Below are 24,727 nucleotides of genomic sequence, written 5' to 3'. Positions count from 1 at the left end.
CTGTATAATGAGGCCCTTAGTGTCAAATAAAATGTTGTTTAAGTTACTTTAAATCTTGTGTGGTCTCCATCTTTGCTCAGTTCACTGAGCTTGGGCCGCGACGATAGCAACTAGAGGCCTTCTTAATCCATAGAGGTTTAGGTGAGGTCGGCAGAGAGTTGACCAATGTGCTGTACAATAAATGATCCAGCATTGGAAACGATTATCTTCTGTGCGGATGACTCTGGCTTCCTCCCAGTTCATTATGTGGTTCTCTCTTTTGCAGTGATCAGTAATGGCTGATTTCAGAGGCCATCTTGAGGGATCACACAGTGACATGAGATTAGTTTGGTGAAGTGGGTGAACGGTGCCTGATTTATTTGTTAATTATGCCATGGATTGCACAGGATCAGACTGGGACTGAGTGATCCGTGACTTAAAAATATTGTGGGTCAATGTGGGCATAAAGTACTTGAAATTTGGGGCGGCTACTGAAACACACGATCGCCTTCCCCTTAGCCCAGGGTAATTTTACAGGGCCGGGGCTGTTGGTGCGTGTCTCCACCACAGGAACCACCCCCGAAGGACAGAGTTCCAGAACTTTTACAGGGGCTAAACAAGTCATAAATCCTCGCCCCAAGTTAAGTCATTTTTTCAAAGTCAACCTGGGGCTTGGGGATTACTTGATGCTGATTGGATATACTCAAGGAGGGATGTGACGTCAACAGAAAGCAACAAAATAGCCGGCATTGTTAAAACTCAGCAGATGAGGGTTAGCTCGTTCATAGCTTCCACCGCCATGTAAAAAAACTCACTAAATGGTCCGTGAAAAAAATATCTTTTCCAGCGGATATCTTAGTTACAACATGATTGAGCTAGCAAAGCAGTTTTGTGTCGCTATGTGAGGTATTTATTCAGTTTTGGGAAATCACAATGTCTAGAAAGCATCAGCTGACAGGGACAGCTAACAGCAGCAGCAAAGCTAACATCAGGACTTCATCTGTTAAAAGCCTCCCGTTGTCGGATACGACATGAAACTACTCCAGTTAGCTCAATCATGTTGTAACTAAGACATCCGCTGGAGAAAATATTTTTTTCATGGGCCATTTAGTGAGTTATTACAGACACCGCTATCGGCTAACAGCTAACAGCGTCCCTACGTCACCCCGGTCAAAATGGTCGCGCAACGATTAGGTCACATCCAGACCCCTTAACTTATACAGGAACCATGGCTTCTTTTCCAGATCATCTTCTACGACAGGACAGGCCCAAAGAGTACCAGGAACTTCTTCAGTGGAAACGGACCTATACAGAACCTGAGCTCGGATCACACCCATCCTCCAACTCGGCCTTCATTGTGATCTGAACTACACACCTGTGTAGTTTCTTGACTGCATCTTGCACAGTTGTGACACTATCGCAGCAACAAAATCTGTCCACAGGCAGATAAAAATATACGTCTGGCAAAATACTCAAAACTTTTATGCGGTAGTTCCCACTACAACAGGTGTCTCCAGGACCAAATGTATCCATGATGGCACACACACAGGATCTACGAGAGGAGAACTTCGGTGGTCAGATCAATATTTTCGACAAGTTTCAGTCAGGAGTTAGGGAACAGCACTCGACTGAAACTGTACTTCTGAGAGTTTCAAGTGATATTTTAATGTCCTCTAACGGAGGTGACTGTTTTGCGTTCATACCTCTGGACCTCAGATCTTCATTAACAGGTTGCGTGATATCAGCTGAAGCATTAGACTGGTTTCCTTCATATCTCTCTGACAGGAGTTTCTCACTCTGTATTGTTGACTTTGTATCTGATTCCTCCTCACTGTCCTGTGGTGTCCAGCAGGGCTCACTTCTTGGTCCTCTGTTATTCTCTCTATAACTTGTGTGCACCAGATCTGTATTTTATTCATGTGTTGCATATTGTTGTTGTGTATTGTGAATTTGTAATGTAGCACAAATTCTAATTTTCAGTTTTAGAGAAAATCAGCAAAAGGAAATCAGAATTTATGTGCTTTCCGTCCACTACTAGTATGCAAATATTAAGAGCTGGTATATTAAGATAAGCAGGAGGTGGTGCTAATTCTCCAGTCAGGGGTCTGCAGACGAGGGGCAACAAAATGGCACATGAGAGCACACTGGACAGTAGAAATAGAGAGTTTAGTTTTAAGCAAGTGGTGTTACAGCTCTGTCCTCTTGAAAGAATTGTACAAACAGCTCTGTGTGCGTACAGGGTTGTGCATAAGGGTCGAAACTGTCCATTGTTTTAATGAAAGCAATGAATAACGGCTTTTTAACTTAATTCCAGTGCATTTGTTCCTGCTCCATGCGTGAGTGCCTAAAGTTCTTTTTTCTTCCCATGTGCTGACCCTTTTCTACAGGAGTTTCATATGATAGAGACAGTCCTCGAACACAACACCACCTCACTCGCCATGTTGAAAGTGAGCCGGAGACGTCATTATTTAGACACTTCATTAGTTTGTTGGGTGACACAGTGGTGCAGCTGTTTGCACTGTCACCTCACGCAAGAGGGTTGTGGGTACAAATCCATGGGCCAGCTGGGGCCCTTCTGTGTGGAGTTTGCATGTTCTCTCTTCTTTAGTTTAACAGGTAACTCTAAATTGTCTGTAGGTGTGAGTGTAAGTGTGAACTGTTGTCTGTCTGTGTGTGTGTCAGCCCTGTGATCCAGGGTGAACGCTGCCTCTCGCCCAGTGACAGCTGGGACAGGCTCCAGCACACCTTGGACCCCTAACATGAACAAATGAACGAATGAATGAATGCATTTAATTGCATTTGAGATTTTCAAAGTTATGGCATTCCCACTTAATTGTTTTTATGCACATATTGAAAATGCAGATAAAAACAGGTGGATGGAATCACACTGACATTTGACAGCTTCTGAACTCAGCATAGTTTCAGGGTCACAGCCATGACCCCGGGGTCTTTTACTTGTGTCAACCTGTGTGTTCCTGTGTGTGTCTGTGGTCTTCCTCTCCTCCTCTCCTCCTCTGCTCCCTCCTGGCTCCTGATTACTGCTGATTACCCACACCTGCCCCTCATCAAGCTCCAGTAGATCTACTCCAGTCATTTATCCACTCATCACCAAATCACTCACTCAGCTGCAGCAGTACTAATTTGTTCAAGTCTACATGTTGTTTTTCCCACCTGGCCTAATCCTGTTCCCCTCTGCTCCAGGATCATCTTCTCTGGTTGGCCTCCTTATTTGCCTGCCTGTGCCCCCTCTGCAAATCCCTCAGCCCCTCTAAGTAACCACCCTGCTCCCCCCAGGCCTCGTCTCAACCTCTTCAGCCATCACAAAACACTCCCTGCCCTCTGACCTCCACCATCTCCTCCTCATCCTCACCTCCACTCTGTGACCAAATAATAAATCCTGTTATTTCTGAACGTTACCTGAGTCTGCGTCCAGGTCTGTCCATGCCACATCAGAACACACACACGCTGGATGACCACACATTTATCACATCTTAAATGTTACATGTTTTTTTTAGCTGAGATAAAAAATGAGAGTGTTACTGTGGTTCTTCGTCAGCACAGGAATGTTTGGTGATTTCAAATACATGTCCCTCATATGTGGGAGGTATCTTGTGATGAAAGTTGTACCTGTGGCCAGTGGGGTTTTAGGGCAGTGGTTCCCAACTGGCGGGTCGTGGTCCAAAAGTGGGACTATGTCAAGTTTGTAAAAAACACATTATTTTTAAGTACAGTGAATTTCTGTCACAGAGCATGAAGCGCATGTAGATTTCTTTCAGATAAAAAGTATTTATACTTCTGTCAGATCTTTGTACTGAAGTTTTACAGAGATGGCAAACTGGAAATCATTTTACTGAACAAGAGTAGAACAGTAAAATTGATGGGATTTTAACATTTTAAGGACGAACCACACAATAAATATATGTCTCTCAAAATAAAAACATGCACAAACAAACGAGTGCAAAAGGAGATAAAGTAGTACGATCTGAAAATAACATATGAAAGATAAAACAGAAACCTTCAGAACAATCAAAGGCCTTAGAAAACATGTCAGTCTTCAGCTCAGATTTAAACATGTCTACAGAGGAGGAGCACTTCACAATTATATATAACGTACCTTAACGTCAGCACTGTGGATCTTGGGACAGCCAGGAGCAGCAGGTCTGAGGATCTAAGAGGTCTTGGGTTGGAAAAGAGGCGAAGGAGCTCAGAGATGGATTTGGGTACCAGGCCATGTTAGGCTTTAAAGACAAACAGAAGGCCTTAAACTCAGACCTTTACTTTACTGGTAACCAGTGCAGGGACGCCAGTACAGGTGGGATGTGGTCTGTTTTCTGTGTCCCAGTTGGAAGTCTAGCAGCAGTGTTCTGTACCAAGTGCAAGCAAGATAAGGGTGACTGGTTTATTCCCACACACAGAACATTACAGTGATCCAAACCAGAGGAAGTTAGGGCACTGCTGATAAAAAAAAAAAAAGATAAATAGAAAATATCATAAAATATCATAAAAATAGATAAATAAATATAATAATAATAAAATCAATAAAAATATAAACACTAAATAAATAGGAACACAAACAGCAACAGTAAATAAATAAATAAAAATAATGAATATAATTAAAAAATAAATACAATAAAGTTACAGAAAATCTAATAAAAATAATGAAACAAAATATAATAAAATAATGATTAAAAAATGAATAAATAGGAACACAACCAGCAACAATAAATAAATAAAAAATAATAATAAAATATAATTAAAAAATAAGTACAATAAAAATCTAATAAAAATAATGAAAAAATTAAAATATAATAAAATATGATTAAAAAAAATAATAAATAGGAACACAACCAGCAACAATAAATAAATAAATAAAAATAACATAAATAGAAAGGAAAAAGACATTAGAAAAACATAATTTACATTGGGGGAACTGTACAACAGACACGTTATGTTAAGTCTTTCATTGCATACTGTAGATTACATTCACTTTGTCAGGTTGTAATTATGTGATGTCCAAGATATAACATAAATCCTCGCCCCCAAGTTAAGTCATTTTTTCGAAAGTCAACTTTTATTCTGCCTCAGCAGGTCGTGCATTTGTTCACAGCCATGAACCCTATCTTTAGGGGAGAAAACCTTGTGCTGTGTTGTTTCAGCCACGAGATTAAAGGTAACCTGTGTAATGAGCCTTTAGAGGCAGGTGTGTTTGTGGTAAACACGCTCAGCAGCACAGACAATACAAAGTGGGGCCTCCTGTCACAAATGCAACCACCGCAATTCACGATCTGTTGAAGGTCACTTTGAATTGAACCGAACACGGGGGCCTCTGCTCCATGTTGCTCTGTCAGGAGTTTGAACAATGGGGTCATGTATCCTGTGTGTGGGAGGTCAGGTATAAAAGCAACAGGGGGACATCGAGAAAAGTGTGCAGTCCCCTTGAGCCAAAACAGTAGTAACTGTAACCATGACCATGGGCAAGGTGTGTACAGCTTTGGATTTCTGTTATTTATAACATAATTATGACCATGTTTAAAAAAAAAACAAAAAAAAAAAAACTTATTCAGTATGATGGCTTCTTTTCCAGATCATCTTCTACGAGGACAGGAACTTCCAGGGTCGTTCCTATGAGACCAGCAGCGATTGCGCTGACATGACCTCCTACCTGAGCAGGTGTCACTCCTGCAGGGTGGAGAGCGGCTGCTTCATGGTCTACGACCGCCCCAACTACATGGGAAACCAGTACTTTGTCAGGAGGGGAGAGTACTCCGACTACCAGCGCATGGGCATGAGTGATTGCATCAGGTCTTGCCGCATGATCCCCATGGTACACTAACTCCTGTTAAATTTAAATCAAACCTTTCATAAAAATCATTCCAGTATTTTAATGTAATAATCTAAATCACTCATTTCACGTTACAGCACAGAGGCCAGTTCAGGATGATGAAGGAGCCGACGATGGCGCAGGTGGCGCACCAGTCGCGGTACCTCCTGGCATGAGTCGGGCTTCTCGTAGATACGCAATCTGTAGCAGGACCGTTACCGTATGAACGACTGCATGTCCTGCAACGTGATGGACGGCCACTGGCTGATGTACGAGCAGCCCCAGTACAGAGGCAGGATGCTGTACCTGAGGCCCGGAGAGTACAGGAGCTTCAGGGACATGGGCATGAGCGGCACCAGGTTCATGAGCATGAGGCGTATCATGGATTCCTGTTATTAGAGCACCGGTGTATAAAAGCAAGATTTTGAATAAAATCTAGTGATTCTCTTTTAAATGAATTCCTCTGTTACTTATTACTGAGTGAAGTTAAAGTCACACAACGAAGTACAACTTGACCTCATGTTTAAGAGGTCAACACACATGCAGGATCTTTGTGTTCAAAAGATTTAATTGAGGTGTTACAGTCACCATCAGATGGCAGCCCTTCTCCATCTTTGAAATATCTCTCAGTGCCTTGTTGGGTCTGACAAAACCATTATTTAATAACCCTAATACATATTTAATGCAGAACAGTGCAACATATCCCAACAGGGACGACTAAGAATGCCTAAAAGTTTATCTGTTGAGACGATACAGATGTTGTGTTTGTCATCATTCACTAATAATAATTTTAATATGAATCAATATGATCAATGTTATCAGGGGAAATTCATTCATAAAACACAAAGTTTCATGAATGATAAGTGCACCCTCACTGGCACTTGGTATCCTCTCTGTGTTCTAAAGTCAGTCCATATCTAAAACATTTAACACTCGCACATCAATTAGAAAAATAAGCATAAAAATTGTGTAAATACTTTTGCTAAATTAACCAGTTTCATACATTTGACACGAAACACATCGTATTGTTTTGAGTGTTCAAGGCGGACCATGAGCCTCACTGCACAACTGTGAGGCGGTCACAGCTAAATATTATTAATCAATCAGTCATTTCATATAATTGTAACAATATTTGTTCAGAATAAATCATGTCATAGAGAGGCGGCAGTAGCTCAGTCCACAGGGACCTGGGTCGGGAACTGGACGATGACTTACGTCTGGACCAAATATGCAGTGTGGACAGGTGGCTGGAGAGGTGCCAGTTCACCTCCTGGGCACTGCTGAGGTGCCCTTGAGCAAGGCACTAAACCCCAAACTGCTCGGGGTGCCTGTCCATGGGCAGCCCCCTCACTCTGACAGCTCTCCATTTAATGCATGTACGTATAAGTCCAGTTAATACATGCGAGCCTGAGTGTGTTTGACAACAGAGTGAAAATTTTCCCCCAAGTGTACCTTCTTCTTCCTCCTCCTATCGTCATCATCATCATCAGATGGGCCTGATGATCTGTAAGTGCACATTGTGTCTCCTCACAATGTTGTGTATTTGGTGAAGAGTAAGGACTCACACATGCTTTGACTTAGGTGGCCACAGAGCAGTTTTCCAGTGTCTGCAACAGAACTGTGAGCATTGCATGATATAATAATAATGTTGCACAGATGGAATTAATATTAGGGAACTGTAGATTATGCAGAGTTTACTATATGTCATCCATTAGAATATTTTCCCCAGCCTTTACACAATATATAAGCTCATTTATTTTGATATCAGAGAAGAATGTATGCATCCTCAGATATGTGTCATGATATTTATTATTTTATTGACTGTATATGAACAACGTCACTAGCTATGTTTCCATCCAAAAGTGATTCGAATCATTGGGAAATGTGCATTAAAAGAAATACGAATCCTGTGTGTTTCCACTAAATGCACGGACTTTGGTGAAAACTATGAACTCGTGCGAGTTTTCCGCAGAACCGGAAACAAAACAAGTCTCGCATTCTTCTTCTTCTACGTTTTTTGGCGGTTGGCAACCAGCTTGTAAATGCATCACCGCCTTCCCGACCCAGAGTGTGGGTATCACCATGGAGAGAGGTGCGCTACAGACTTTCCACGTCCACATATGACATCCAGTGTACTCTGGGTGTGTTGGTTGTTGACATTGATGATTAAGTTTATTTTATTAGGATAAACCCCTTGAGGTGAATCACCTCGTTTTCGAGGGGGTCCTAACGTTCTGGGACGCCGTGTCAACTTCAGCCTGTTACATGCATTGTCTGTTTTCAAAATACACTTCTGTTTTCACAGGAAATGTACAGTTTGCATACAGTCTCTTTCAAAGTAAAAGCACTACAATTTAATTCTTGAGCCTGTCTTTTTATTTAACAGCCATTATTGTTTTGAATTTAATATTTATTTTTGTATTCATCTATACTAATGTTTCCTATCTGTGCTACTTTATAGTGTCTGATATCTATTTACTGTTTTAATCAGTTATATTTTATAATGTATATGATAAGTGTGCAAAGCTCTCAAAACATCGTGATGTATTACTGATTAAAGAGCTTGTGGTTTAACCTCCAAATAAAACTGCAGATGATCTGAATGAATTGTTGGCATGTTTACATTTCTCGCCTTGTTTACTTTAAAGATGCTGCAGCGTTGCTAGAGTGGTGAGTCCAGTCTCATTATAACAATAGAAACAAAGCTGCAAATGTGAGCAGCTAAATTAATTAATTATTATTTTTTGATGTAAACAAGCAGTATTAGAAAATACTATGAGGTAAGTTTGACCTGTTTTTGAGTTTAGGAGCCACAGCAACCATCAGAGCTGTGTGATGGGATTTTTTAACATTTTAAGGACGAACCACACAAAGAAAGCAAATGCTCGACAAACATGTTTATGAATTACACATCGTTTTTATTCACTGGAGTCAAATACAGAAGTCTAGCACATGTCGGTGATACGCCTCATGCTCATGAACCTCATGCCGCTCATGCCCATGTCCCTGAAGCTCCTGTACTCTCCGGGCCTCAGGTACATCATCCTGCCTCTGTAGTGGGGCTGCTCGTACATCAGCCAGTGGCCGTCCATCACGTGGCAGGACATGCAGTCGTTCATACGGTAACGGTCCATGATGTTGTCGCAGTCGTCCATCAGCTCGTTCATCTGACCACCGAAGTTCTCCCTCTCGTAGATCCTCATCCTGAATGGACCTCTGTGCTGTAAGACAGAAAAGGGAACATGTGAGTACAGCCACATATGTTAAAGTATATGAGAATTAAAGGGATGTACAGCTGAGGTTTCTTACATAGGGGATCATTCTGCAGGATCTGATGTTGTCGAACATCATGCCCATGCTCATCATACGCTGCATGTCATGGTACTCTCCCCTCCTCATGAAGAACTGCATGCCCATGTAGTTGGGGCGCTCATAGACCATGAAGCAGCCGCTCTCCACCCTGCAGGACTGGCACCTGCTCAGGTAGGAGGACATGTCAGAGCAGTCGCTCATGCACTCATAGGAGCGACCCTGGAAGTTCCTGTCCTCGTAGAAGACGATCTGAAACAGACATTTACGAATCAAACATCAGTGCAAACCTTAACTGTTAGATGTATTTGGCAGTGTAAAAATTATTTGTAGATATGTAACAACACAAGTAAACATCCCATTACCTTGCCCATGATGGTGGTTTAGGTGGTTACCAGTGGATGGTTCAACTTGCTCTGCCAACTCATTGACTCTGGAGCCCTTTTATACAAAAGCCCAGGGGCCATGATGTGTTGTTATTCAAATGTGCAAAGCTGATGAATTAGCAGTATGACTTTTGCTGAACGGGGTCTATAAATGTGTTAACAATGGTTCTCCATCCATCCTTTTCTGGCAGCCGTCATCTGCATTGTCCATTATAAGCATAAGCTTTGTGTGTGTTCTATTCTCAGTCAGAACGTTCTCCACATATGGTCTGACCATCAAAGAACGTGACAGCAGGCAGCGTCCCCGACAAACCCATGAGAAACCCAGAACCTGGACAAATATTCACTAAGTATAAAGAAATAAACAGAGTGACTTTGTATTTTTGTGTTTTTCACAGCAGTCTCCCCTCGACTGATAAAAAAAATCCTGTCGTGTTAATTGACAGAATGTTGATTATGCAATCTCACGTAAATCATTTTTTATTTAAAAGGCTGTTTGTAGCAACATGTCACATTTAACTTGAGCATAACAACTATTTTAAAAGAAACACAGACTGCAGCCAAACAAGACTCAGCAACTGAACTGCTCATTTCATAGGATTTATAAATCTCCAAAAAGTTAATGAGAAAATAAGGTGTTAAAACAGTAATTAATGAAGTGCAGTTAGTTATCCTATAGATTGTTTGAGAGTAGTGTTAAAGTCTGTTTGACAGTTAACTCTTTTTTCTAAAGGCTGGTCAACACATTAAAAGTCGTCACATATAAAGTCTTTCAAGTAATTTAAAGTTTATTTATAGAAGAAGTCTGACAGCCACGATGAGATGAAGTAGCCCTGAGTTTGTATTAATGTCTCGGTTGATGAAGAATTAAATTATGAATTTATTATGAATTGTGATTTTAACACATGGAGTATGAAGGATTTATGAACAAGGAGAGAAACTTCTACAAATCAAATGATAAAAATTGATGTGTTAATTATATATAACGTACCTTAACTCAGCACTGGACGAGGCTGATGTCATAAGCCAAGGCAACTTGATCTGTACAGCACATTTCATACAGCAGGGAAATTCAAACTGCTTTGCAGAACAATGAAATATCAAAAACATAATGAAGGATACCGATTTATAGAGTACAGAGACAAAAGATATGATTTACAATTAGAAAAAAACCTGAGTGAGATTCAGAAAAATATTGCAAACAGTTGGTGTATGGCTGCAACAAGGTGCAAAGAACACAGACTTAGATAAACAAATCACGACATACGTGACGCATGACTCAAATGTCCAATGAGGAGATGAAAAATTCCACTCGTTTCTTTTTCTGCAGTCGTTTAATTGCACCTGAATTTTTTTTACCTCAATGCGCCGACTGCTAATATTCACACTCGAGTACAGACTGGACAGAAAGGTGCATTAATTAGCATTTTCTTTTGCTGATTTTCTGGAAATTCATTTTAAACTTTGCAGTTACTTCAGATAAAACACTGGCCAATGAACTGGTTTATTTGGACACTGATCTGATGTTGTCACTGAAATCGTTTGACCAGCCAATAAGTGGACTCAACAACTGGATTATCAAACTGACTTGTGCAGGTTTGGCTAAATGATGAAACACACTAATGCAAATACTGACTGAAATGGACGATACCACCAAACTTAAGCTTTGAAATAACTGTTTGTTGTTTTGTTTTTGTTGTTTTCTTTTTAATAAAAATCACAAAAATAAGATTCAGAGCGAAGCTTTGCTCAAGTGTGACCAAAAAAGTATAAATGTTCTCAAAGAAGTTCCTCAGCCTGCAAGGTGAAAAAAGAAGTCGGTGGTGACAACATTGTTCTGCAGGATTTCTAGCGTAGTGAAGTCGTCTCTCACTAATGAGACATTGACTCTCTCCTGCTTTCACCTGCTTCATTTACTAAAGCATGGACGAGTGATTCCAGCTTTCATTACTTGAGTTACAGTTTTCAACGTGTAATGTTATTTTTCTGTCATTTGTTTGATAAACAGTCCAAACTTAATTTTATAACTGCTCCTAAAAGTAATGGACTGCCTCTAAGTCTGGAATAAAGTGTTGATATGATATGTATCTCTTTCTCTTTCCCCTTCAATCATGATGGGGTACAAACTGGACCGTTCATGAATTCAGAGCGCTGTCGGACTGTACCGTCGTTATTCAGAGCACCACACTCTCAGAGCAGCAGAGCGCAAAGCCGAGTGAGTGTGTGATTAATTTAACCATTTGTTAATTCATATTGAAATATATTTAGAAATATTTCTTTGAACAACAGCGCTCTTATTCTAGTGTAAAGCGTCAAATTGGATTTACAAACACACCCTCTGTGTCCCTCCCTCTTCAAATAAAAACATTTCTAATGGTAATACATTTGGTAGAGAGCACATAATGACATCATAGAGCCAGGTTTTTGTTGATTTAGCATATTTTCAACCCACAGAAAAATCATAAAACTCCCACTCTACTTTTAGATACAAGAAAATAAATTAAGTCTGAATAATAATGATGCTAAATGATGTTTTTCACGACCAATAAAATATGGGGGACTGTGTACAAATGTGTGTAAACTATGTAACAATTTAGTGGTGTATAATATAATGATTTATAATTAATATTGTACAAGTGCATGAGTCAAAACAAGAATCACAGAAGAAACGATTTTACAAATGTTGCCCTCTTTGATGGGTAGTTTATTGTTTTAGACCAGCTGCAGTGATACTTTGCACCTCTTACTACTCAGTTATTTTAACTCTCATGTTTTTATTTTTTATCATTTTTATTTAACCCTTTTTCAACCAGGTAAATCCCGTTGAGATCAATGATCTCTTTTTCAAGGGAGACCTGGCCGAGACAGCAGCATACATAAAAGTCACAAACTGAGCATCAGATCTGCAGTCCACACAGTTAAAGTCTTGGCAGCCATTTTATTGTCTTTCTACGGCTCCTTGTATGTCCTCACAGTCGAAGAACGAGGTCACACATCAATCAAAACACATTCACGAAGGAGATTAAAAATTCAACATCTTTAATAAACAAAGTGTTTGATATTTACAGCAAGGCTTCGCTCAATGGCTAAAATTCGGTGACCCTCCTGAAGGAGCCGACGATGGCGCAGGTGGCGCACCAGTCGCGGTACCTCCTGTACTCTCCGGGTCTCAGGAAGTACTGTCTGCCTCGGTAGTTGGGGTACTCGTAGAAGATCCAGAAGCCATTCATAACATTACTGGAGTAGACGTGGCGGTGATGGAAACGGTCAGACACACAGGGACAGTCATCCATGAACTCCATCATGTGACCGCTGAAGTCGGGCTTCTCGTAGATACGCAATCTGTAGGAGCCTCGATACTGTGGGACCAAAGGAGAAGATATGTCGTCTGTTACCACGAGCTCATCAAACTTGAGAAGTGTTTACTGACTTACTGAGTCTTTACTGATTAGAAACTTCAAAGCCAAATTGAAAGTGAATCATTTCTTCGGCGGTCTTTCATCGTCTTCTTTGTCACTTACCAGCGGAATCATCCTGCACGAGCGGATACAGCTACTGAAGCCCATCCACCTCTGGTAGTCGGAATACTCCCCCCTCCTCATGAAGTACTGGTGGCCCATGAAGTTGGGTCGCTCATAGATCATGAAGCAGCCGCTCTCCACCCTGATGGAGTTACAGCGGCTGAAGTACGAGTGAAGGTCCGTGCAGTCATTGCTGCACTCATAGCTCCGACCCTGGAAGTTCTTGTCCTCGTAAAAGATAATCTGGTGGAGGGTGAGAGGAAACAGAATTCAGCACAACATAAAACAAACTGGGAGCAGATTAAAAAAGCTGTGTGGCAACTTTCATTGAATGTGAGCAGAGAGGAAAAACAGTACTTACCTTGCCCATGGTCTCCGTTGGAGAGATTCCCCATGTTTTCAGGGCTTTTTATACTACCTCCTCACAAACAAAGTATTGTTATTCAAATTCTAGCATAGTTATAATTGCAGGCTACTGGCACATGTTTACCTTTTTGTTGGAGCACAACATTGGGTCAGAAATATGGATTTGTATTTGAAAAAAAGGATAAATAATTAACTGGTTTGGTGTTTTGACACGCATGGACAAAGGAAAGGACTAGTATGGTATCCACACATCCAGCGGACAATGGCTGCAGAACAATATGGAACAGCCCTTTCGCATTAAATATGTTGCATAACAGAGCAGGAAGCCATTCAGTCTCCCTCTACCTGCTCTACCTGAGCAGCCCCACTGTATGCAAATAAGTAAGTGTGTACGGAGCTGTTGGTCTGTGAGCTGCACTGGACAGAAGGATTTTATCAGGATTTGAACATTGTTAGGATGTAACCTGTGTGTGTGTGTGTGTGTGTGTGTGTGTGTGTGTGTGTGTGTGTGTGTGTGTGGGATGCTTTTTACTTCATGTACTAACACCACATTTACCTCCAGCTTCAGGTGTAGTGCAGCGTGTTTCCTCAACTGGCAGTTTTGACTTAATGGACTACAATTCCCCTGATGTATCACAGCCATGTTTGACTCTTTGAAGGCTTCCCCAAAAAATATTACAAGGCAAAAGGAGTATGTGGTCTTGAGTTTTGGTTGTGTGTATTGTTTGTGTTTATGTACATCTATAATGGAAGATATTCTCCATCATGGTGTCACAGAAAATATTGGTGGTATGGTGCCACACGAGTAAAAACAGAATACATTTATACATGAACAAAGACAAAGATATCACAACATTGATATCTGAGGTTCATCTGTGTATTCATTTAATTTATAACTTCAGACTATAGACGTTAAATGTATGGACACACATCTGTATTAGTTATAAAAATCTTAAAATGTTATGTTGAAATGTTGTTAGGGTTGTCACGGATGTTTGATATTAATGCAACATATTATTTAGCTAGAAAATAAATAATTGTGATTATTAATTTTCATTATGAAAGTGACATACAGAGAAAACTTTTATGTGTTTTTTCTTTGAAAAAAAGTTTTTGGACTGTTATGCTAAGGATCTTTTTTAAATATACATATATATATATATATATATATATATATATATATATATATTTAATATTAAGTCTTTTTTAAATTATTAAGACAACTTGTAACTTTAAGGTTCACTCTGACATTTTTGTCAAAATTGAGTTATTCATACATTAACGTAACATAATGTGACATTACAACATAGCATAAGATTAATTTTTTAATCTTTTTATTTGGAAAACAAAAAGGTTCATATTAGTAACTTTGAAGCTCAATATCTCAGAACTGCTCAGACTGCAAAGCGGACCTGACAAATCGAGTTTCGCAAACTGTAAACAAAATATATGACAATGTATGAATATATAAGAATGATTGTTATAATTTTATAGGTATATTTTATGGTATATTAAAGTTTTGGTAATTACATGTCAGTCATGATATTAAATTATAATTAATCAAATATGACAATCATCATCTTGAGTTTACTCATTCATTTATTATTTGATCAAACTGTAAGAGTGGGGCTGAACATGTTTTTATGTTGTGCCTCGACACATATGTGCTCATTCATTTTGTTACATGTCACTTTGAGACAGCGCCTGCATGTTTCCTGCTTCACCAGATCCATCCTGATCTTTTTCTGTTTGTCTCACACTCTGTGATTTTCTGTTGAGTCTGTCCAGACTTATTTTTAACTTTCAGTTCACACTCCGACGTCAGTTTACCGTCCCACACTCTCCAGTCTGTGTTGCTACTCTCTGATCATATGGATAAATCCTGCCCGTATAGAGACTGGCTTATCCCATCAGGGGCGAAAAGTGGGAGAGGGCAACTCATGTTTTGTTTGGTATGGAAGCCTAGCATAGAGGAGATTAAACTACACTGTAGGAGCTGACCAGAAGCTGCGGTACATACATTGTTTAGCCAGACAGTAGATTAAAGTCACAAGTGTAACAACCAGCAGCAAGAAAAACTCTGCACTCTCATATTCAAGAGGTGTTTTACAAACTGTCAATAAATCTTTGTTCAGTCATGAGGCTGAGAGGTGTTAGATACACAGAATAAAATGTGAATGTTTTTCATGAAGCAGTTGACATTTATTGGTAAAACAGACAATTAAACTCAAGGAAAGATGCACTGAAGCGAACTTTAGAAGTCTGTGATTCTTCTGATGGAGCCAACTCTCGGGCTGACTCCTCCCCAGTCGCTGTATCTCCGGTACTCTCCCGGCCTCAGGTAGTACGCTCTGCCCTTGTAGTGGGGTTGGTCGTACAGCAGCCAGTGGCCGTCCATCACGTTACAGGAGTTGAATTCAGACATGCTAAGGCGGTCCTGGACGTCTGGGCAGTCTTCCATCAGCTCGTGCATCTGGCCAGACATGTCGAAGTTTTCGTAAAGTCTCATCCTGAAGGAGCCTCGGTGCTGTCACAGGAAGGAAACATCTGTTACAATGTGCAGCACAATAATAATATGTAATATGGTATTTTATTTGGTTTTAAGTGCCGAAATAATCAGGTACATCGCTATGGTTAATTTGCAAAAACAAAGCATTTAACAGTGTCTATTTTTACAGCACCGTTGTACAAAATCTCAGCCTGTCTGACCAACCTGGGGGATCATACGGCAAGATCGGACACAGTCACTCATGCCAAGCATGCGCTGGTTATCACTGTACTCCCCCCTCTTCAGGTAGTACTGGTTGCCCATGTAGTTGGGCCTCTCGTACACCATGAAGCAGCCACTCTCCACCCTGATGGAGTTGCATCTGTTGAAGTAGGAGTGAAGGTCTGCAGAGTCGCTGCTGCACTCGTGAGAGCGCCCCTGGAAGTTTCTGTCTTCGTAAAATATGATCTGCAAAAGCAATCATTGCACAGGCGTAAAGATCGTTTCCGTGGATGTCTAGTGGTGCAGAGGTAAGAAAACTTAAAATTGTGTACAGGAAATACAGGAGTGTGGAAAATGTGTGTTAAAGTGTGGTTAATTTTCTTTACCTTTCCCATGGTTATGTTGGCATCAGACTGTATAAGCCCTCAATGCTGTCTCTGAGCCAAGCCACTGTGCTTTATAAAAAAAAGACAGAAAGGGCAGCTGTGTGATTGCACAGCATAAAGCATTGTCATTCAAATATATCCCGCACTGTGATGATGGATCCGGGGTGGGGGTGTGCACGTGGGTTCGAAAAATCTGTTTATGTATAGATGACTCTTGGTGTGTGATGAGTTATTGTTCTTTCCTCCATGTTCATCACAATTTACCCCCAGAAAATGCCACTGTACAAAAGACGTGCACTGCACAGCATCAGCAAGATTAAATTGATATTTAATGAGGCCGACACATGATAATCTGTATATCTAACAACTAAAGAGATATTTGGAGATATTTTTTATTCTTTAATCGGGAACAGACATGGGTCAACATAATTCCTGAGGTAGAATAAGATGTTTATAGGATTTACATACATCTCTGACTCATCATAGATAAGATATAATCATTGCAGTTGTACAATAGCCCGAAAGTTTACAGTGTTCACAACTCATGCAAATGTCTAAAGGCCCTGCCCACAACTGAATGGACATTTAAGACTCCATTTTGCAATTACTTTATTACGATGGTGAGTGTTTGATCAACAGCAGGTCCAAAAGTGTTGTTGGTGTTCTTGATGTGTGGTTGGTGATTAGCAATAATTTTGAATCCATCCTAAAATCAGACCTTTCTTATAACCATTTGTTTTTCAAGTTTTGTCCCAATCCTTGAAGAAAAATGACCAAATTTTACCCAAGAACAGTCAAACTGAGCGTCTCTTACAGTATGTTGTACTTTCTATAGTCTCGTAGGTCCTTATCTGAGCATGAAGCCTTCCCAAAACCTCCATTCAGCTGTGGGATCCCCCAAAACAGTTCAATAGTCCAGGATGCGTCTGATGGAGCCGACCCTAGCGCTCCTGCCACCCCACTCGCTAAACCTCTTGTACTCTCCGGGCCTGATCAGGTACATCCTGCCCCGGTAGTTCGGCTGCTCATAGAAGAGCCAGTTGCCCTCGGTCACGTTGCAGGAGAAGATGTCATTTACGTGGAAGCGGTCCATGACACTGGGACAGTCCTCCATCAGGTCCATCATCTGGCCTCCAAACTCAAGGCGCTCATACAGGCGCATGTTGAATGACCCAGGTTTCTGGTTAGAACAGGAGAATGTCATCAATTAGTAAAGTGCTCAGAAACACATCCAGCCATAGTTATAAATATATTTACAGCAATCAGCCAAAACATTAAAGCCACAGACAGGTGAAATGATTAACTGCTGGGAAACCTTGGGTCATGGCATTCATGTGGATGCCACTTGATGCACCATTGGAGACCAAGTACACCCCCTCATGGCAACGGCACTCCCCGGTGGCAGTGGTACCCTCTACAGGACAATGCACCAAAAACTTTTCAAGTATGGCCCAAAGAACGTGACAAAGAGCTCAAGGTGTCAACGTGGCCTCCTAATTTCACCAAATCCCGATCTGATCAAGCATCCGTGGGATGTTCTGGTACCTCACCTCATAACCTACAGCTCAAAAGATCTGTCACCAACGCCCTGGTGCCAGACACAGCAGGATACCCCACGAGGTCCTGTGTCCATGCCTCCAAAGATCAGGGCCAAGTCTGATCCAAGGAGGCCCCAACATTGATCGGGGGTACCTCAGGGGTACCGGCATATCCCACAGATGCTCGATCAGATCGGAACCTGAGGACTTTGGAGGCCAGGTCAATGTCACGTTCATCAGGTCATGTGTAACATGGTGCATTGTCCTGATGGGGGGCCACTTCCATCGTGAAGTGCTGTTGCCATGAGGGGGTGTACTTGATCTGCAACAGTGTTTGGGTGGAGCGTATAAAGTGGCATCCACATGAATGCCAGAACCCAAAGTTTGCATTTGAAACATGATCAATGTTATTCACTTCACCTGCCACCCAGGAGGCCTTTTCATGACCTCATGTCATTGCATCCTTTTCCTCTGCAACTGTACATTGGCACCTGAATTAGCACCACCTATCAACTTTAGTTCATGGGCAACATACATCCCAATTTGAGCTCAAGTGGGCGGGACCAGTAAAACCATTGCGTTATAACATATGAACAACAACAGCTCCAAATGTTTCCCTTCCTTTAGGGTAAAGAAGTACATTCTGAAAATGTTAATCCATCTACAAAACAGATTAACAGCCTGGTATGTCTTAAGAGAAATAAGTGCAATTTTAACAAAATGTTTGGCGCATTCAGTCAGTTCACTGCTCACTGTCATTTCACGTACAGTTTTCCATACATTTCCACTCTTGTGTTAGCCTGGAAATCCAGACCCAAATCTAGAAAGATTTAGGGTCTGGCTATGAGTAATGAAAATGGCCCAACTCGAGGGGCGGCACCAAGTATGCATTTGTAAATATCACTGCACGCAATTGGATAACACTACGACCAATCGGAACAACAGATTAGACTCTTCCGGTCGGCAAAACAGCAAAAACGTCCTTCTTGCAAAGGAAAGACTCGAGCGCCGTCTTCTGTTCCTCTTTTAGAGAAAAAGCCAAGTCTAACTCGTTCATTGTAGCGGCCAAAGCCGTTTCAAACAACTGGTGTTCATCCGTAGCCATCTTGCAATGTTTACTGACTGATTCCGGACTTCGTCATCGCAGCGCTGTCGTCATCTGTTTAGCTCACCTCTGGCCCGCCTATATCAGATACACCGATGTGATTGGTGCAGCTCGGCTCCAACGGCATGGGTAATGAGCATCATTACTGATTGCCAGAGTGACTCGCTGAGCAAATTCAAATTGTGCTCTCGCGAGAACTCTGGATTTCCAGGGTACACTTGTACTAACGCTGGCATCATCACACCAAGCTGAAGTAAAAGCTATCGAGGACGCACATTTTTCCCCTTTGTTTCCCCCGTTTTCCCCTGCCTTTTAAACCATTTGCAGAAGTTTGGCAGTGCCTCAGACCTGTCTCCACTGCACTAGAGAAAGGTCTGGAATCACTGATTATCTTTTTGCTACATGGGGAAAAAACACTCCAGCTTGTTTGTGTTTCTTTAAACCAATCACAGTCATCTTGGGCAGTACTAAGCCCAGGAGGCAGCAACAGTGCCCTTGCAAAATAGTGTCAGGGTGAACTTGTTTTGGTGGAACATTTAAATGTGGGGAGGTGACCACTGTCAATAAATGGCTCCAAAAAATAAAGTGATACAAAATAACATAAACAGTTGTTTGTCACTGTGTGATTAACCTTTTACTGATAAAAGAATCAAACATAATTTGATAATCGGTGCCCTGGATGTAAAGTCTGCCTATGCTTTAGCTCTGGAGGAGCCCACTGGATGCATTAAAACCATAGGCGATTTGCTGGCTGTGTTAGGCTCCAGCAGAACATTATGACAGTGATACCACAGAAGCTGGTGTGAAGTGGAACAGATCGGTGCATTTGTGAAGTCAATGTCGCTGGTGCATGGCATTGCCACAGATAAAAGATGTGGCAAATCAACTCCAACTGGCCATGTCAGAAAACCAATCAACATCAGGCATGAGAGTCCTGCCACATGGATAGTGATGGTGCCCCTCAAGGGATCCTTAAACAGCTGAATTTCAAGGGAGCTACACCATTGACTCCCACCGAAGGACTGTTCCATTGTCAAGGATCCTCTGAATCCAACTGAGGTCCTTCCTTCAGAGAATTTTCAAGGTTGCATATGTGCATCCTCAGCAAGCATTAAGTACCCATAATTCTTTGTGCACGATTTACAAGAATTGAAGGTGGGGCCTCTTCATTGACACACATCTGGACACCTGCTAGACGGTTCCAGTATGTGCTCTACGAGTGCTAGGAAGTAGTCTTGCCTAGCCTCTGTAGGACCTGACTCAAGGGACCCGTCCTATGGGTTTTCCGAGGTGTGATCACAAGTTGTTTTATTTGTTGTAGATCTTTACAAGAAGTAAAGAAGAGAACAAAGCAGGCCTGCCTCACTGCTCAATTGACACTTCTTCAAAACTTGCCATTTTCAGCATGTAGGTCGGGGGGGGGGGTTGTCCTGTTTTCTGTGGCATGTACATAAGTAAGCCACCCAATGGTAGGCTCATAGCCACAATCTAATCATGAGTCAGAGTAGCAGTGCCTTAAAGGGAAATTTCGGTTTATTTCAACCTGTCTCCTGTCGTCCTAAATTTGTTTCAAGTGACTAGTGACATAAAAATAATAGTTAGCATGTTAGCCGTTAGCCTAGATACAGCCGGGGCGCATAGTAGCGTCAGACCTGTTAAAACGTAAGTGAACGGGCAACCTTCAAGTGCAAAGTTAGTCCACTAAACAAGCTTTTTCTCCACAAAGACCGCCTCATATCGTTAGGATAAATGTCAGAGAACATATAGAAAACGACATGTAAACGTGTTGTCTTACCTTACCGGTGTGCTGCCATGTTTGTTTACCATCTAGCTCTGCTTTCCAAAGCACAGCCGAAATATCATGAGAACAAGCAGCGATCTCATAGTGTGCCTGAAATCTCGCGAGAACAAGCAGCAACAGCTGGAAGGTAGAACCGGACAGTAGCCTGAAAAGTTCATTCATTTATTTTATGAACGATTTATAGAATAATGGCTGACTTTTTGCCAGACTTTGACTTTGTGGTGGAGGAATTTGATTTTGCAGAGTTTGATGGCCGCCCTTATTTATTTGAGCCAGAATACACTGACGAAGAGCTTCGTGAAACTGAAGAATGGAGGAGGAGAGAGAGAGAGGTGCAACAGGTAGAGGATGAGAGAGGAGGAATGGCTGCTGCAAGGCTGTGTAGCTCTGGAGATTGGTGGTGTACCTGTGAATGCTGTGCCCCAGTGCCCACAGAAGAGGAATGCCTCTGTTGCAAGGAATGGGACTGGTTGCAGCCTTATTTTCAAGGTCTGGATGTGACCGAGGACGAGACACCTCCACCTGGAGTAGAGCTCACGAGATTTCAGGCACGTTATGAGATCGCTGCTTGTTCTCACAATATACTAGTGACATATTTTTATGTCACTAGTCACTTGAAACAAATTTAGGACGATAGGAGACAGGTTGAAATAGGCTGTTCTTACGAACTGTTTGTACGTTTTCCTATGAAAAATAAAGCACCCAATTTCGTACACATCCCATGCAATCATGAGCCAGTAAATCATGCATAACCCACGTCTTTTGGAAGGTTGCTATCATGTGACCAATGCATCCGAGTAATCTTATAAGGAGGCAGGTTGAAGTGGTGGATGGGTCACAAAACACAGGACTCTCCCCAGAAGATGAGCATTTGGAACCGGGTGAGCTTTGAGTGAACTTTCAGTCACTTTAAGGTACACCCTCACCACATTTCTGTTGCTAAACCTAACCACAGTAACTTTACTTGCCAAACCTAACCTCCGCAACCAGTGGCGTGAGTTAGTTACGACGGGCCCCAGTGCACGCTAGTTAGTAGTTATAAGGCACACACACACACACACACACACACCACTGGCATCTTTATTTGTCTATTTTTTTTTCAGAGAACTGTATTCTGGTGGAAGAGCCTCAGCTTCTGAAGCCTGGCACCTCTTGGCCTTCACAAGTGTGTCATCTGGGCTGGATTGGACCCGTTGGTGGGCCGATTCTGGCCCATAGACTGTATGTTTGACACCCCAGACCTAATGAAGCTCTAGCAAAACTTCACTCAGGAAGACAAAACATTTCATACTCAGGCTGTAAGTTGTCTTCTCTCTTCCTACCATTCACTCCTTGCTCTCTAGCTGTCATTGTCTGTCAGCTGTTTTTCAGCTGATGACTCAATCAGCCAATAGCACAGCGACACACCTTCTCTGTCAGCCTATCATCTTACTGCTCCTCATTTTAAATTTGGTTCTTCAGCCATGTGCGCCCTCCACCTCCTCATCACCACCTAGTCTTTATGGATTCATCAGCCTCATCTGCCTCAGCAGCCACCAGCCTCAGAGTCATCAGCCACCTCCACCAGTGTCTGGACTCCACAGAGGGATTTATCCTGCTGCTGCTGCTCAGATGTCCCTCGATTATAAAATATCTCGTCCTGGTGTCCGAGCGCCAAAGACTTCTGTTAAATCTTAATCAGCACAAATCATCTGTTAATCTGTTCACTCATATTCTGCATTAAATATTATCTTTACTTCACTCTTCTGTCTCTCCTGATGGAACTGTATATCTTACTGAGCAAACTCCTTACATTCACATCACAGTCAGGGGTGGAAACTATCATAAACTGACATTTCCTTTCGTCAGTTTTCTGAAAATTCAGTTAAAATTTGTGCTTCATTTAGATGGACACCTGGTTAATGTAAGGATGAATTGTTCTGGTGCATCAAATCAAGTGTAGCAACATCGTCAGACAATGAAAACCACGGACATTATCCCCCTCCAAATAATTAATAAAGCTTTATCTTATTTTATCTCATCTTATATTTAATAGAATTATACGGCTCAATAAATGATGCAACAAATGGTAAGTGTTGGTGTACATGTTCCCAAAAACAGGAGCTCACCATGGCGATGAGGCGACAGGAGCAGACCGAGTCGTTGGCACCCATCCAGTGATAAAAGTCAGGATAGTCTCCTCTCCTCAGGTAGTACTGGTTCCCAGTGTAGTTGGGTTTCTCGTAGATCATGAAACAGCCACCCTCCACCTTGATGGAGTTGCAGCGTTTGATGAGACACATCAGGTCTGCACAGTCACTGCTGCACTCAAAATGGCGCCCAGAGAAGTTTTTGTCCTCATAGAAGATAATCTAGACACAAATAATGCACTGGTTTTAATTTTTGTTGCTGATCATGCTGCAAAATCTGATAAACATAAAGAAATATGTAGTGAAATTTGCATTACTGACAATTTTCTGGGTATTTTAATGTTTTCAATCTACATTTTCCTCCCTTAGTTTGAAAAAATAACCAGTAATGAAGCTCAAGAGTTCAAAATAAAAGCCTGGAGGCCTGTTTGCACTTTGTGTACTTCACAATAAGAGCATGTCTTCCATCCCGTATCCACATGAACATGTCCTGCCATCCCTTTCCTGCCCTCCTGAGAGCTGTCATGTTTACCTTCCCCATGTTGGCCCGATTGCCTGCCATGTGCCTTGCCCTGTGTGATCCATCCAGCTTTTTGAAGACTCCCACCTGTCACATATATAGTGAATGTGAAATGCAGACTCTGCACGTGTCATTCATATTGTAATAGCCAGGAATCTTTGGCGTTTGTGCCGCAGTGTTGCCCTGAAGAGATGTTTAGGAGTTGTATTTGTACAGGTGAGAGCTGACAGGTTGTTTGGGGTTGGTGTGGTGTTGTGGCAGGAGGGTTTTGTAATGAAACGTTCCTGAGCTCTTTGTCGTCACTGAATGGGTGGTATGTGTTTTGTACCACACCCGAAATTAGACACTCTTTTATTTTGTAGTTTATGCTTTCATCAGAGTTGCTCATGGGCGGATGAGTTCTGTCATCAGTGACGTTCTTGGCATGATGTTTTTTCCTGTTGCCTCTTCAGTTTTGAGCAGAGACTGAAATCATCTTTATTATGAGAACAAAATATTTCCAAAGTTCTGTTTTACCTCTGTTAACGTCATATTAAACCACTTTTTCCTCTGTCTGAATTCCGTTTTAGGATTTAGGCTAAAATGCATTATTCCCAGATAACAATATATAGCTTTTATATATTTGTTGATGATGTCTTTAACAGCGACCACACCTATAACATATCATCTGTAGGTGTGTTATAAGATATGGTTTTAAAAAGAACTGAAATTCTCTCATTACTTTAATGAGACTATTTGTCTCTTTAATGTCCACAGCATGTGAGACTGATCTTGTGTCACCTAAATCCCAACTCTACCACTGCCCTCTGCTGGAGAAGTTCATTTCTGTGCAAATAAAGGAACACACAGTAACATCACTGTGCTTAAACAATAAATACAACTGCTCTGAAATCTCTAACCTGAAGAAAAGATATCCTTGTATACATTTGCAAATCTTCAAAACAACAACATAAATATTTTCTAGACCTGGGGAGAAATTAATGGAACACTTTACCCACAATATGACCATTTGTAAATCAGTTTGCCATGTTATCTTAAATTCATGAGGAAATGTTGGTGTTTCTCTCATGCCTTCATGGAAATCAGCAAATTATTATTATTATTAAGTTACTGATTGATTGGAGACAACATTTAACAACAACAACACTATTTTAAA

The 24,727-nt window shown here is 41.4% G+C and overlaps 5 protein-coding genes across 12 annotated transcripts in view; 1 reads left to right on the top strand and 4 right to left on the bottom strand.

The window, feature by feature from the left end:
• Positions 1–6,254, top strand: part of LOC125899331 (gamma-crystallin M3-like) — a 51,924-nt gene extending 45,670 nt beyond the window's left edge. For 3 of the 6 annotated variants that reach the window (XM_049593539.1, XM_049593537.1, XM_049593541.1), the window contains exon 4: positions 6,107–6,254. In XM_049593539.1, coding sequence (XP_049449496.1) covers positions 6,107–6,199 — 93 coding nt within the window. In that variant the 3' untranslated portion in view covers positions 6,200–6,254. The remainder of the gene's footprint in view (positions 1–6,106) is intronic. The other 3 variants (XM_049593542.1, XM_049593538.1, XM_049593535.1) reach the window with 1 other exon arrangement.
• A 2,443-nt stretch (positions 6,255–8,697) lies between these two features.
• LOC125899336 (gamma-crystallin M1) lies at positions 8,698–9,522 on the bottom strand. The gene is made up of 3 exons (XM_049593546.1): positions 9,475–9,522; positions 9,110–9,361; positions 8,698–9,021 (listed from the first exon to the last, which is right to left on the bottom strand). Exons 1-3 carry the CDS (start codon positions 9,481–9,483, stop codon positions 8,746–8,748), a joined length of 537 nt encoding a protein of 178 aa, XP_049449503.1. The 5' UTR covers positions 9,484–9,522; the 3' UTR covers positions 8,698–8,745.
• Positions 9,523–12,517: 2,995 nt separating this feature from the next.
• Positions 12,518–15,115, bottom strand: LOC125899533 (gamma-crystallin M2-like). The gene is made up of 4 exons (XM_049593925.1): positions 15,067–15,115; positions 13,378–13,421; positions 13,017–13,259; positions 12,518–12,854 (listed from the first exon to the last, which is right to left on the bottom strand). The coding sequence occupies exons 1-4, from the start codon at positions 15,113–15,115 to the stop codon at positions 12,582–12,584; spliced, it is 609 nt and encodes a 202-aa protein (XP_049449882.1). The 3' UTR covers positions 12,518–12,581.
• A 447-nt stretch (positions 15,116–15,562) lies between these two features.
• On the bottom strand, positions 15,563–16,546 carry LOC125899340 (gamma-crystallin M2-like). Its single transcript, XM_049593552.1, has 3 exons — positions 16,479–16,546; positions 16,096–16,338; positions 15,563–15,909 (listed from the first exon to the last, which is right to left on the bottom strand). The coding sequence occupies exons 1-3, from the start codon at positions 16,485–16,487 to the stop codon at positions 15,637–15,639; spliced, it is 525 nt and encodes a 174-aa protein (XP_049449509.1). The 5' UTR covers positions 16,488–16,546; the 3' UTR covers positions 15,563–15,636.
• On the bottom strand, positions 16,483–23,623 carry LOC125899333 (gamma-crystallin M2-like). 3 transcript variants are annotated; one of them, XR_007450715.1, is made up of 4 exons: positions 23,584–23,623; positions 23,031–23,273; positions 17,293–17,658; positions 16,483–16,547 (listed from the first exon to the last, which is right to left on the bottom strand). XR_007450715.1 is itself a non-coding variant. In XM_049593544.1 (3 exons), exons 1-3 carry the CDS (start codon positions 23,611–23,613, stop codon positions 17,386–17,388), a joined length of 546 nt encoding a protein of 181 aa, XP_049449501.1. In that variant the 5' UTR covers positions 23,614–23,623; the 3' UTR covers positions 17,003–17,385. The 3 variants fall into 3 exon arrangements, 1 of the variants encoding a protein (XP_049449501.1); XR_007450716.1 differs by having other exon boundaries at positions 16,485–16,542; XM_049593544.1 differs by lacking the exon at positions 16,483–16,547 and having other exon boundaries at positions 17,003–17,658.
• Between the last annotated feature and the right edge of the window lie 1,104 nt (positions 23,624–24,727).

This window comes from Epinephelus fuscoguttatus, linkage group LG13, assembly GCF_011397635.1.
Source record: "Epinephelus fuscoguttatus linkage group LG13, E.fuscoguttatus.final_Chr_v1".
Lineage (NCBI taxonomy): Eukaryota > Metazoa > Chordata > Actinopteri > Perciformes > Serranidae > Epinephelus > Epinephelus fuscoguttatus.
This window is presented reverse-complemented; position numbering and strand designations above follow the sequence as displayed.

What these genes read in the sequence shown, in the direction of transcription:
- LOC125899336 (XM_049593546.1), bottom strand. An exon ending in CCTGCAGAATGATCCCCTAT is followed by an intron (nt 9,022 to 9,109) that starts GTAAGAAACCTC and finishes TCTGTCTTACAG; the next exon opens with CACAGAGGTCCATTCAGGAT.
- LOC125899533 (XM_049593925.1), bottom strand. Translation starts at nt 15,115, where the DNA reads ATGGATCTGGTGAAGCAGGAAACATGCAGGCGCTGTCTCAAAGTGACA. An exon ending in CAACGGAGACCATGGGCAAG is followed by an intron (nt 13,260 to 13,377) that starts GTAAGTACTGTT and finishes ACCCTCCACCAG; the next exon opens with ATTATCTTTTACGAGGACAA. An exon ending in CGTGCAGGATGATTCCGCTG is followed by an intron (nt 12,855 to 13,016) that starts GTAAGTGACAAA and finishes TTGGTCCCACAG; the next exon opens with TATCGAGGCTCCTACAGATT.
- LOC125899340 (XM_049593552.1), bottom strand. An exon ending in CTTGCCGTATGATCCCCCAG is followed by an intron (nt 15,910 to 16,095) that starts GTTGGTCAGACA and finishes TTCCTGTGACAG; the next exon opens with CACCGAGGCTCCTTCAGGAT.
- LOC125899333 (XM_049593544.1), bottom strand. Translation starts at nt 23,613, where the DNA reads ATGGCAGGCAATCGGGCCAACATGGGGAAG. An exon ending in ATCGGGCCAACATGGGGAAG is followed by an intron (nt 23,274 to 23,583) that starts GTAAACATGACA and finishes ATTTGTGTCTAG; the next exon opens with ATTATCTTCTATGAGGACAA. An exon ending in CCTGTCGCCTCATCGCCATG is followed by an intron (nt 17,659 to 23,030) that starts GTGAGCTCCTGT and finishes TGTTCTAACCAG; the next exon opens with AAACCTGGGTCATTCAACAT.